At 33.9% G+C, this 14,440-nt stretch overlaps 1 protein-coding gene across 3 annotated transcripts in view; it reads right to left on the bottom strand.

Moving 5' to 3' along the window:
* The window catches only part of YTHDC1 (YTH N6-methyladenosine RNA binding protein C1), a 36,179-nt gene that overhangs the window by 8,043 nt on the left and 13,696 nt on the right, over positions 1-14,440 (bottom strand). For 2 of the 3 annotated variants that reach the window (XM_015138613.3, XM_001098270.5), the window contains exons 5-11: positions 10,841-10,930; positions 10,329-10,382; positions 9,638-9,732; positions 7,745-7,853; positions 7,550-7,667; positions 2,983-3,067; positions 1,615-1,781 (exon numbers count right to left, since the gene is read on the bottom strand). In XM_015138613.3, coding sequence (XP_014994099.1) covers positions 1,615-1,781; positions 2,983-3,067; positions 7,550-7,667; positions 7,745-7,853; positions 9,638-9,732; positions 10,329-10,382; positions 10,841-10,930 — 718 coding nt within the window. The remainder of the gene's footprint in view (positions 1-1,614; positions 1,782-2,982; positions 3,068-7,549; positions 7,668-7,744; positions 7,854-9,637; positions 9,733-10,328; positions 10,383-10,840; positions 10,931-14,440) is intronic. The other variant, XM_002804099.4, reaches the window with a different exon arrangement.

Below are 14,440 nucleotides of genomic sequence, written 5' to 3'. Positions count from 1 at the left end.
TAGAAAATAAATCTTTTTACCCTTAATGTCAAATAAAAACTTGATAACAACCTGGCATTCACTAGTTTTCAGCTATTTGTCTGAATACCAACTACTTTCATTAACTTTTTCTACACAGTTCATTCAAACTGCAAAGTTAAGTGCAATAATCCCAAGCCCCCCCAACAGAATAAGAACAGTTGCATCTACAATAAATAATACTAAGAAAATTAAAAGCTGGTTTAAAAAATAAACATACCGCTTTCCTGTAGTTTGGGGAGTGCATTTACGACCGGTATAAAACATGATAGTAACAGTTCATATAGTAGTCCAACTACTGACTTTAAGCTGTAAGCCACATACATAAATGGAGGCCCTGGCAGGCTTGAGAGGAGGTGTAGTGGTGTAATAAGTATAGTTTGCAGTCCATTGCAAAACTGAGGTAAAAACTTCACTTGTATATACTGTATTGCACTGGAAACCTCTTAGTTTAAAACTTCAAAAGACATCTTGGTGCTCAGTCCTTTTAGGCCAAAAATAAGGGGCTCTGCCAGGTTTCCTCCTACCTACTCGACAGTGTCCTTTTTAAGCTCAAAGAAATGGGGACTCTTGTTGGATTATCTGTACCTACCACAGGATGTTTCCACCAAAAGGAAATTTAACCAAAGGTTTCATCCCATCAACCATACATCCAATAGTCTTTAGCAGAATATTTTAGATTTAGCTGTATGCAAATCTACACAGGGGAAGGTGTTGGGTAGAAGGGCTTAAATCAGTCCTTTGCAAAGACTTCTCCAATTCTGTAACAAGTTAAACCCCCTTTTTCTGGAAAATGCTGTTTAGTTCATAAAGCAGTGATCAATAACCATGGCGATCCTCTAAAAAACACTTTAAGTCCACAGGTACTGCCAGCATCTGGAAAAGTTGTAAACAGACACAGCAACAGCCCTTCTTTTTGGTTTGTTGCCGGGTCTCCCAGGGCCACTTGATCCCCTTTGGAAAGAACCTATTGTTTTCAGAAGCTCAGCAAGATGTATGAATTCACTGGGTACATGTTAGAGAATATTTGGCAATAGGATTAACACATCACGGTGATAAAATCTGAAATAGTCCCAATAATGCTCCTCTTGAGTATCAAAATAACTTAAAATATTTTATCCTCTAAATGAGGCGTCATCTTCTGAAAAAATATTAGTGATCCTTTATAAAAGTCCCATATCTGATAAGGCTTATCCAGAGACATACCTGAAAGAAAAGGCTTTTTAAAAAATATTAACAATTTTTGCAAATAAAGACTTCCTCCTCTTCCTCCTTTCTAGCCTGTTCTTAGCAACAAATGCCTACCTCATTTCAATTGTATACATTGTATTATCAGAGTATTATCTAATCTAAACTGGTTATCACTGGTTATACTTTTTTCAGAATAAGGAAAGATCCCCATTTTCCTCTTGAAAAATGACTGAGACCAAGGTGACCATGTGAAATCCTCAATGAAGCCACAAACTAGTCCATGCAGCTTGATTTGAGGATTTTCTCTTTCTTCTTTACCGCAGAACAAACTTTTGACGAATCATATTCCTCCATCATGTTATTCTGATACATGTGCCTATTATCAGTCCAAAGAACGTTTCTAACCTTCCCACATCCCGGACTGGTTCTCGACGGGATGGACGTCCTCGTGATCTGGGCTGAGAATGCATTCTTCTCTTGTGACGCATTTTATGAATGACCTGATACAAGTCAATACTTTCATCGGGGGGAAACAGAAGACAAAGCTGGGTTCCACATTCAAGTTCAATTTCCTAGAATAGGAAAGCAGTAATTTATAAAACAAAAACAGACCCTTTCAACAGACTTGCACTTTCCTGATATACCAGAACAAAAACTGACTTGGAGGTTTTGTTCCCAAGTTGATGATCATATGCAATTCCAGTAAGATTTCCAGATTTATGAAACATTTCAAAAGTGTTTTGTGTATTTATATAAAGGGTAAAAACTGAAAGTGTAGAATCGCCAAAATTAAACACACAAATGCAGTTGCTTAAAATTCTGTGACAATCACCCTCTGAAAAGAAGGGACTATTTCTTTGTGCAAAATACAAAAATACCAGGACAAAGTCATTTAATACAATGGAGAAAAAACACATGTTAGTGTGTGTACCAACAACTTTGATAATTATGATCTAAGTGCACTGAAATACATTAGATTTACCACAAAGGCAGACCAATCTATGGGCTCTTTAAAATTAAATCATTTTCAGTTATTTGTAATTGAAAAAGTGAAAACATTTTTACTTATGAGCAATAAAATGTCATATTGCTTTTGTGTGGCCAGGCACAGTGGCTCATGCCTGTAACTCCAGCACTTTGGAAGCCCCAGGTAGGTGGATGGCTTGAGGCCAGGAGTTTGAGATCAGCCTCGCAAAACGGTGAAACCCGTCTTGACCAAAAATACAAAAATTTGCCACTCTCATAACCTGGTCTCCAAAAACATTAAAATTAAAAAATAAAATAAAACAAAACTTCTGGTTCAGAGTTACATGTGACAATTACAAGGATCAAAGGTTTTGGTTTTCAATTACTCCACATTTTCAATTCCATTTGTAGAGTTGAAAACTTGAGTACATATATTTAATCTTTTCAGAAAGCTGCTTTCTACTCAGAAAACTTTAGCACATATACTAAATGGCAATTCTAAAATGTATTACAGAAACTGAAGAATCTGTTAAACAGTGATAATATAGTTAAAACATTTTTTTAATCTGGCAAATTCTCTTTAGAAATATTTCTTCAATTATATCAAATGAAAGTACCATACAAAGCTGCCTATATTTCAACATTAATGGATGTCTTATTAGTCTTAATCAGTTATTATAAACTTCAGATAAGACTATTTTTTCAAATTCTCATATGATCTCAGATGGTTAAAACAAATACATCAAGGAAGACCTCTAAAAGGGTCGATTAAATGTGCTTCTTAAAGAATCAATTAAAACCACAAACCTGTCCATCACGTCCGATCTTTACTGGTTTATGTTCATTCCAAGGATTGGTGAGATGAGCCGACTTAGTGAAGGGTAATTCACGCCTAAACACAAAGTAATATCAATTACATTCTTCTGCAGAATCCTTTAAGGACCTTATACTACTTCTAGCAGTGAATTCCTGTATTAATTGTAACTTAAATATGACTAAAATTTTAAAAATCACTTACAGTGGTTGAGTTTATTCCCTACAGAAAGCCTCTTCAGAGACTTTTTCCATATTCTCCGGTTTTCTAAAAAAAACTTAAGAGCAAGGGCTTGAGAACCAAGATAACTCGGGGCTTAAACCCCAGCCTGCTCTCTTCTCTGAGCCTGAATCTATTCCTTTGATAAGAAAGAATATTACCATCTACTTTATAGTTGTTTTACGCAGTTTGCAAATGAAATGACACATAAAATATTCAGCATATCCCTTTCCTCTACGACCTCAAAAAACTTAAAACTGACCAAAAAGAAGCTGTACCTTAACCCAGCTATTAAAACCAAATGAAAATAGAAGTGTCCCCTATTCTCAGTTGGAGGATGGAGGCTGCTTTCCCTGTTCAAGTGTACTCCCTCATTCAATATGGCAATATTCTTCACCACCCATAGAATGGCTTGAGTTGTGCAATAAATTATTTATAAATGCGTATATTTATATTAATTATGCCCTTTACTGAAACTCAAAGGCAGTATCTACATAATTTAAATATTAAAAACCTGGTTTTAAGATCTCTGAGCCATAGGACAAAATGGTCTCACCAAACTTAAAAGGATACCTTGTATTTTTATAGTGCTTTGTCAACCTAACACAATGTCACATGAATACAAAGATGACACAAAATCAACAGTTGTTAGCTGCCAAGATATAATTGTAAATTAACAGTATTTAAGGTTTTATCTGCCTGTGCATAAAACAATAATGCCAAAATAAATAAATACTTTAAAGAACTATTCACTGTACCTACAACACAAATGAAACTGTTCAGCCAAAGGACATACAAAGACAAGAAAGATAAAAGAGTTTGTATCCCTAACCTTTCTTCCATAGCCATCAAAGAAAAAAAAAAAAAACAAGCACACACAATTTTCAAAGAGAATGGGTACTATGTGCACAATACAGAAGATCTGTTTTGTTTTTAATAAGAGTGGTCATATCTATTTTCAAAGAAAGAAAAATAATCACAAAATGCTTCATGAAAGAAGTGGTACATGAGTTAAGCTTGAAAGAAAAATAACCCAGGTAAAGCCTTATGTAGAGAACTAAGGCAGGAATACATCTGAAACAAAGAGAACTGCTAGAACAGAGGTATAATGGAAAAACGAAAACATAAGTAACTTTACCCAGTGAATATGCCACATAACCTTACATGAATTTTCTTGAAAGTGAATACTGAGTGCTCAGATCTTTCTTTAAATTTAATTTTTTAGAGATTGGATCTCACTATTTTGCCTTGGCTGGTTGCGAACAAATGGGCTCAAGCAATCCTCCCACCTCAGCCTCCCAAAATGCTAGGATTACAGGTGTGAGCCACCACACCTGGCCTGAATGCTCAGATCTTATATAACTTTTTTTAAACCTCAGGAAAAACTTTGACATTTTCCAGGGAAACAGAAGTATTTTAGAGTTAAACTAACAAGGTGGTATGTTCTGTGATGGTAGTGATATATATATACATGGAAGAGTGATCAGTGAGTAATGAAAATACCCACTAAGTATCACTTAAAAGCTTGGTTTCTTTTTCTAATATACACCTTACTTCACCCATCAAGAGTGAGTCAAAAATACTGAATTTTTTTTTCCCCTTTTCAGGATGTCAGAAGCAGAAAGACTAGAACAAGTCCACACCAAAGCTTGAATATCCAGAGGCAGATATCTAGTTTTCTTTGTATTATGTTCAATAATTTAAATTTTTCTTCTAATTGCCAGTTTAAAACAGTTATAGGAAAGGAATAAATGAAAATCTACAGCCAACAAAATATAAGAAGGTTATAAATTAATGGGATTATCACTGTTATTTAAATATCAGCAAGTAAATACCCATGATCCAAGTAGAAGTAAAAGCATAGGCCAAGCTAGATGTATCATTTGGGATTGAGATTCTTTGGTGGCACTGGTTCCAACTATATTCAAGAGACATCTGTGCACTGTTTCAACACAGTTAATCTCAGCCAGAACATCACAGAAAACTGTGAAGTCTGAGGCAAAACAGGGCTCAGAATTAAGAAAATGGAAGGGTCTGTGATCCATGTATCCTTCTTACTTTATCCTTTCTTCTCAGATCGCAATCATAGAACAACCAAACAGTTACCTTCTGAGCAGCTATGTTATGAAGCATACAGATACAACTTATCTTTACTGTGAGTTCTTTGAGAACATGTAAGGGACTCTCTGACCTAAGTGGTTCTGCAAATACAGCAAATTTAACAAAACAATGTAAAATTGTGCACAGTTTTTTGTTTTGAGACAGTCTCACTCTGTTACCCAGGCTGGAGTGCAGCAGCATGATCTCGGCTTGCTGCAACTTCCACCTCCTGCGTTCAAGCGATTCTAATGCCTTAGCCTCCCATGTAGCTCCATGAGTCTGTCTACCTCTTCAGTTGCTTGATACATTTCAAACAAGTCAGTAGAATAGTCAGTAAGTCAATGAAGAATATGCAGAATGAATAATCCATGAAAAATTAAATTCATCTTAAGAAACAAATTTCCTTATCAATAATGTAAAAATGAAAGTTAACAGAATAACATTCAAAACAAAAATCTGCTGCAACCCACATAAAAATGGGCAATTATTTTCTCTCCTGTTCTCAAGAAAGCAACACCTGCAAATATGTTACATTACAATGCTTCTCTAGCCTTTACAGAGCAGTCACATACACTCACAAAATAAAAATAAATAAAAATGTGCATCTCTCTGCTGAAAAATAATCACTCCCTTTCCCTATAAATTGTCACCAGATTTTCAACTTTAATTTTGATTTCAAAAAAACTATTAAATTTATATTTTAAAATCCCTGGGGGTAATAGAGAGGTGGGACATAGTACTAACAGTCTCACCACCTAACACTGCATTCCAATACCGTAATTATGGATTTTTTCATGTTATACCTTTCTATGCTGATATGTGCAAGATTACTTCCACATATATTTAACAGACAAACTATAATCTGTTTAACTAATTTTCTATTTCAAAGAATTTAGATGATTTCCAACTCTTCCCCACAGAAAGTAATAATGGGATGAGTATTTTTTCTGCACATAGCTTTTTGCTATGCTATTATCAACCTAATACAATTATGTGTCACTTAATGACAGGGATACACTCATCAGGTGATTTCATTGTGTGAACATCACAGAATGTACGTACACAAACCTAAATGGTATAGTCTACTACATACCTAGGATATATGGTATGACCTATTTCTCCTAGCCTACAAATCTGCACAGCATGTTACTGTATTTAATAGCGTACGTAACTGTAACACAATGAAAATACTTGTGTATCTAAACACAGAAAAGGTACAGTAAAATATGGTATTATAGGTACCTCTTACGAATCCTACAGTCTTATGGGACAAGATTCTTTCTTGATGGATATGTCACTACGCAGCAAGTGACTGTATGCTATTTGTAATATATCACCCCTCTATCTTCACAGCTCCTCACTATCCTACAATAAACGTTTAGGCTGACTCACATTCATTCATTCTTATCCATCTTTGCCCTTTGTCCTTCTCTTTTCCTAACCATCTCCTTCATAAAAAAAGGTAGCTCCCTATCCCACTCACACAACCACATGCCCTCCCCACCCGCCCCGCCCATAGTTTGTTTCCATGCTTTTCTTGACTTAGGCTGCTTTCTTTCATATGCATAGCAGTTTTCTTTTTTTTCATCCAACTCCTTCATGCTCATCAAGATCTAATACCCAAAAACAACTTAAAACTCACAAAGTAACCATCTCCTTTCAGACACTTTTTAACTAAAATTAATTTTATAGGTAACAGATTTGTGTATGCCACATAAAGATCACTTAAATAATGAGCTTCTTGTGTACAATAATTCAGTATGCAGTAAGGACCTAAAAACAGTGACAACTCAGTGTTCAAAATAAGCCTGATTATTTTTCTAATAAATATAGTTAAATCTTAATTCAGTTTTAAAAGATCACAATGGCAACTAAACATCATTTGCTAACCTCCTTAAAAAATACTGTCCACAACTAAACTAGTTACCTCCGAAATTGTTAGCCAAGTCAGAGTACTTATTCCACAATAGCTAAGTGACATGTTAAATCACTAAAATTATACAGATATGCCTGACAACATTTCAAGCAATTGTCCAATTCATTTACTGCTGTATTACTAATATACAAAACAAATCAAATACATAAAACTTCAGACTTAATACACCTTTGTTGGGTCCCACATTAGATAAAGATACTGAATAAGGTAAGATATGCATATGATGATGTTTTTACTTTAACACATTATTCTAAACTGGCAGCGTTTTCAAAACTTCAGTTATCTATACTCAAGTGTTAATTTACCTGCAAATCCAGTCAATTTTAAAGACACCTCCCAGCATTTTAGCACTCATTCCTGCTGGTAGCACCCAGTGTATAGGAGATCCTCCGTGATGTGATTCTGAAGAAAGTCTTGCAAACCCTAAGAGAATCATATAATAATATGTAGATGCTAATATAATTAATGTTTTTATATGTCCAAATTATTTTTATTCTTACCTTGAAATTTTCCACTCTCTCTGACAGAAAATATTAAGATAACACTCCTTGCAGATCTAAATGCAAGATTTAATTTCTTCTCATTTACAGGGAGCGTGGACCATACACCCTATATAAATAACATAAAGACCACAAAGTGAAATTAATTACAACTCTTTTGTGTTTCCAGTTATGTTTGCAACAAAAAACTATATATTTTGGTGTGCTTTCAATTTAAGTAAGCTATAATGAAGATTTATCAGCTGTCAAAATAATAAAAACCTAAGGGAAAAAATGTAGACAATTACCAATTTTACAAAATTATTAAAGCAACTAATAAACACATGGAGACGAGGTTCAAATCTAAGGGACTAGAATTCTACATACTGAAACCAACCACCTACAATTATTTTAATATTACAACGATTTACTGTGGTAAATACATCCTGTTTGAAGGTGAACTGCAACTTAGAAGTTTGTCTTCTTGAAAAACTGTGCCTAATCAAATAATTAAAAATTACTGTATTAGTCAAGAATCTAGCATTTTTCTATTTAACTTCGTTTTTTCAAAGCAGTTTTTAAGTTCAAATTTTTATGTATCAATAGTTTGACTGAAAAGGCCTATGTTCTACCTAGAGCTGGAAGATATTTGTTAATTTCTAAAGCATTTTAACCAATTCTTCATTCATAAAAGATAAAAAGAAATGGAATAATAAGGCAGATGCTATCATTCAGCTCACACTAATCTGCTCATACAAATGACATCTCATTCAAACTAAGTGCTTACAGTTGTTCCTCAGTCTCTGTTGGGGACTGGTTCCAGGACCCATGCAGATACCAAAATCTGAGGATGCTCAAGTCCCTTATATAAAATGGCATAGTATTTGCATATAACCTATGCATACACTCCCATATACTTTAAATCACCTCTAGAATACTTATACCTAATACAATGTAAATGCTATGTGAACAGTTGTTATACTGTGTTTAAGTTTGTATTTTCTGTTGTGTTATTTCTCATTCCTTTTTCTCCTATTATTTCAATCCAGTTAGTTAAATCGAAAGATGGGGAATCCTGTGGATACTGAGGGCTAAGTGTACTTCTGCCTAAATCCACTTAAGCTAGAGAGCAGAATAAGGCTATTTGGTGTACTGTTTCCTTCTGTTTGTAAAGTTTTATGGGTAGTCCTTAAGTTAGAAATACAGAATATTGACAAAAATATCGTTAGAAAAATGTCTAACTTTAAAGTTTCTGAAAATCAGTTGAAACTGTACAGTTACTCAATTTAAACCAAGAATAGCAAAACATTATAATAGCTAGTATAACACACAAATGTATTTTTGCAGCCAAATATAAAAAGAAAATTACTATCTTACAACATCCTACAGCAACTATGCATATCCTTTTTGCAAAGTCTGGAGTGGGCCTTTAAACTAATTCTTCCTTTTTCTTCTAAACACCAATGATCTTAATTTAAAAAAATAAAACTCTCCATAAAAGAATGATTTCAAAAGAACTTCAAAGTATTCATCAACCATCAACATAAAACAGTAATTGGTTAACTCGAGGTACTTTTAGAAGTGTTAGCACAATAAACAAGCCACTGAGGAAGTACAAAAACAAAAATCAACAGAAACAGGATCTTTTACAGCAAAAAGTTAAACTGTATAGCCTTCAACATTTAATATTCTGACTCCTAAAATCATCTTAAAAAAAAAGAAAACTAAAATTACAAGTAGGCTGCCTAACTACAACCCAGATCCTGACTACAACCCAGATCCTAAGTGGTAATTGCAATGTAGACCTTTAAAGCCGTAATGAAAACCGTAATACCTATGCTACTTGATACAAGTCTACTTTCCCATTTAAAAATTTTAATATTAGGATAGTTTCAACAGAACTGATGCTAATACCTTAGCTTTGGCAAGAGACACATTCTCATGGTTGTTACTCTTTATGAGGAAAAATCTTGCATCCTGAAGCACATATTTGAGTTTACTGGTTTGATCTGAAAAAAAGAAACCCAAATCAATTAACCACAGGCCATTATCACACAAAGGGATCAAAACTGTACTAATTGAAATTAGCCCTCCACAACCCAGCTAAACTTTTAAAACAATCACCCATTCAACCTGGAAAGCTAAGCCACGACATGTAATAAAGCAAAGCTAAGAAAAGACAACCAGCATACTGCAAGAAAGTAAACCTAACCTAGTGATGTTCCGATATATCAAATCCATATTTAAGTATGAAAATGGTTACCAAGTTTTACAGATTTTCTTACTCAGATTCAACAGTGATAATAGACCATTATATACATACATAAATATACACACGCATCTATATATAACACATACACACATATACACATATACACCCATCCCATTTTGTCCAAAAACTAAAATATCCTGAAATGTTTGGCATTATTCTAAAAGATACGCAGTAAGAAGCAGACAGAGAGCTTTCAATGTAAGATATTATTTTTTGCTTCATGTAATATATCGGAACATTACTACATTAAAAGCAGCTATTAATGGAGAACCAATAAGGCAAAATAATAACTGTGCAGCATGCAATGAAAACAATTTCAAATTTAAATGATACCTTTTCGGACAGCACGAACGGAAGATGATAATTTCTCATGCTTCTTTTCTGAACCTGTATTTAGCCAAAGTACATTTGTTCAGATTGAGCTTTAATAGAGATAAGACAAAATTTCTACAGTCTTGTCACATAAAATTCTCATTCAAGACAAATTATTCTTCCTGGCGCACCCACACACACAAAAAAACTTCTCAATGTGTACGAGTGTTTTGCTTTTTGGGTTGTTTGGATTTTTTTAAAAGTATGTGTTTGAACAGTTTCCCACTCAGAAAACTAGTCACTGAATCATCATCTTCCAAGAAAAAAAAAGTGAAAATTCCACTTAAGCAGTAACAGAACAGGATTAAAATAATAAGAAAAAGCTTAGTTTTTCTCTAGAATTATTACACTGAACATGCCAAAAATCAGTACTAATGGACATCAACAAGTTCACACTAAACTACAGCCTCCACACGCTTTCTAAAGCAGATTACATTAGAATCAAGTCAGATATGATCACAAAATGAGAATACCTGCATATGACTCTGATGCAGAGCTTCCACTTCTATCAAAAACAATTGGAGATATGCCTCTAGCTCTCTTCCTTTCCTTCTTTTTCTCATCTAAAAAGAACAAGAGTTTTTTTTTTTTTAAATCACAATATAGAAACGAAGTAATCAAACAAGAATGTATCATTACATGTCTAGTTTTTGCATAGCTCTTATATTAGTCTGTGCTCCTCTCCTGATCCCTCAATTTCCTAAGAATGTTTTATTTTAAAAATACTGTTTTAAAAGTACAGGCATCTTATTTCTCTCATTAGTTTCAAGCAAATAAAAACAAATGAAATAACTACAAAGTCAGGGCCTTAACTGGCATATATAGGTGACCGTGAATACAGTTTTCCAAGAGGGGGAAAAATTTGCAAAGCAAAAACAATTTCTTTCAAAACTGTGTCCTTTCTACACACCAAGTAACACTGTCTTAAGTCCTTATTTTTTAAAACTCCACTACCATTCTTCATCACAATTACAATTCTGATTCTATCTTAAGAGATGTGATAAACCCCTGAACCCAAAGCTTTACAAATGGAAAAAATATATATACCATAATTAGTGATTCCCTTCTGGTTGTCACTGCTTGTTTCTGTGTCTTCTATTTCATTCTCCTTAGCCATTTCCTCCCTGGATTACTGCTCTTATTTTCAAATTCATTTTAAAATTTACCCCTACAATTTTAATGGTAGCCTGTGTACTTCTGTAACAGAGCTGAAAATCTTCAGTAAATAGAAAAGTTTTGGATTACCTGTCATGTTAAGAACCAGTCCCAAGCTTAGTTTGGAACTTTATAAGCATATACATGAGGAGTTGAAATGGAATACAGCTCTCCTATCTGTTTATTTTTATTTTAATTTTACCATGATAAGCTCCTTTTACTTTTCAGCTTAGAGATAAGGGAATAAGAAGAAAAAAAATGCATGTTTATTTTTATACAAACAATGGAGAGCTGAAAAAGAATAATCAGTGCCCATGTATACAATAACCCACTATATAATGACAGCTATTTAAAAAGCTTTAAATACTTATCTCCTTTAATTCTCAGATCAAGTTTACAAGATATTCTCATTACAGATGAAGAAACCTTGGATTAGACAAGTGGTTAGGCAACTAGACTAGGGTCCCACAGTTCCTGGGTGGCAGAACCTAGACTCAAGGGCAGGTCTTCTGGCTTGAGCAAGTAGAAAGGATGTTTTATAACTATTTCTGAAAGGGGATTACAGGTTTACCCGGTCTGGGGGGCTTTTTTCATTGTTCCTTTCAAAAGTTCTGATATGTTCTAATTTTTCCTCCATGGATATTTCTTTCAGCAGTCTAAGCATTATGAATGGATCAGATTTAGTGTAATTTATCTCTTGTTGCTGTTAAAAAAGAATTACTTTATGGTCCAAAGTACCAAAAAGGGCCTGCCTGGCGCATGCCTATAATCCCAGCACTTTGGTCTAGGCAGACGGATCACTTGACCTCAAGAGTTTGAGCCCAGCCTCGGCAACATAGCAAGACCCTCTTTATATAAAGACAAAACAATAATAAAAAAATTACTAAAAAGATCTGAGATAATGCAGGGAAAATAACAGAAGAAGATCCTACTCAATTGTTTTTATATAATGCTAAATCTAGCATTAGCATTAGAAATCTCCAAGGAATTTTCATCATTTTTGTATGAATAACTCCCAATGCTCTTAAGTTTATGGCTCTCTCCCCCAACTGTTACTCTTAGGTCAAAAGAACAATGAAAATCATCTAATAAATAAAGCATTATCCATCAGCCTGTTGCTTTTATAAACTTACCAAACATTCTGAGAATAAGGTAAAATGAACTGGAATCTAGAAAATTCATGACACAGAAACTAAATTGTGATCACTTTTATCTAAAAACTGATGTCTCCTAATGAAGAAGTTCCAAAACCACTCCATTCTCTTTCATAAACCATTGTATAAAAAAAAATTTCCTGCTTATTAATATAGTACCTAATGCATGTTCCACATAAGGGATTTTCCTTTAATAAGGAAAATAAAAATTTCAGGTATCTCTTTTAGAATAAACCTAATCTAGTAACAGAGTTTTGATATCAAGATTTGTTATAAAACTATAGTTACCATTTAATTTGAAATGTCTTCTCCACAAAAACAAAGTATATCAATCAAGTTACCTTACTATGGTATCACCTAGGAGCCTGTTACAATTGCAGATTTCTGGTCCTACCATTTAAGTAAGTTCCCTTTGTTTAATGTAAACAATAAAAACATTAAAGTCTAAGAAATAACACAGATACAAAAAAGATTCCTACAACAAAATGTTCCCTACCCACGGGAGTGGTTTCACACATTCTCCACAATAAATGAACATTCAACACATAATGCTAATGAAATTTTTCTTATTATCTTAAATTATAAAAAATACATCCTATCAGTTTGCAAAAGGCATGATGGAAGCACAGAATTAAAGATTCCACAAGTTTTTACAACAAATCCAACTACTCATCCATTCCGTTTATCTCTACCTCCCTTGAAAAGCCTATCTTAACTCCGAAACCCAGAATTCTAGCGAACAAAAGGTTGAAAGCACTTCAGTTGCCAATCACTAGAAAATAACTGGCCATCTGTTCTACCTATACTGTATATAGTATAGATATAAACCATCTATATAGTATAAATATGTAATATATATAGTATAGATATGTACTATCTATATGTAGTATAAGTAGAGCAGATGGCCAGTTATCTTCTAGTGATTGGCAATTGAAGTACTTTTCTATACTATATATATATAAAATGTACTATTATAAATGATCAAATTCTATAATAATGAAACTGTAAATGTATTTCAAAAAATAGGAATTTTCTTATGTTTAGTACATTTTGCTTATGTAGCAATCTGGTAGCATCTTTACATAAGAGAGTCATACAGTGCTCTGTAAGTACCCTGACCTCTCCTTGCTGTACCCTCCCCCCAGGAAAGGTTCCCCTAAGCCTAGTGCCTCCAACTACCTAACAGTCATACATTTTTGTCTCATAGGTATAGAGAGGCAGGATAGACAGCATTGAAGAAATGACTCAAGACAGCTCTTACCTGATTTTTCCACAAGAATTTTATTTATAGTCTTCGTCTCCATCTTATACCTTACACCCCAGCCCTCCTGTCGACCCTGTCTCAGCCAGTCAACTGACAGACACAGAATTAGAAGAAAAGTCTGTGCTCCCAGGGAAAAAAGAAATAATTTGTTTTGATTCTGAAGCCATAAGATGGAAATCCAGGGATATTTTACCAAGGAAATACTGTAATACCCAGTGGACAGGTTTCATATGAATATACTTCAAGTACATCAGTGTTTAAATAAACTGCTGACTGGTATGAAAATCTAAGAATTTACAGAAATCTGAAATACATTTCCTTATACTGAATCAAATGGACTTGTGCTCATTTACAACACAACCAATCTGTAGCTAGGAAATGCCTTTACTAAAATATGCAAATCTTATCCAAGATTATTCAAATGTATTTATAACATTCAATGGCATATAATTATAAAAGATCACAAGACAATCCTATTAATATCCCCCATCTCCTCAACA

This window comes from Macaca mulatta, chromosome 5 (genome assembly GCF_049350105.2).
Source record: "Macaca mulatta isolate MMU2019108-1 chromosome 5, T2T-MMU8v2.0, whole genome shotgun sequence".
NCBI classification, from domain to species: Eukaryota; Metazoa; Chordata; class Mammalia; order Primates; family Cercopithecidae; genus Macaca; species Macaca mulatta.
Note: the sequence above shows the minus strand (reverse complement) of the source record. Positions and strands in the feature narration are given on the sequence as shown.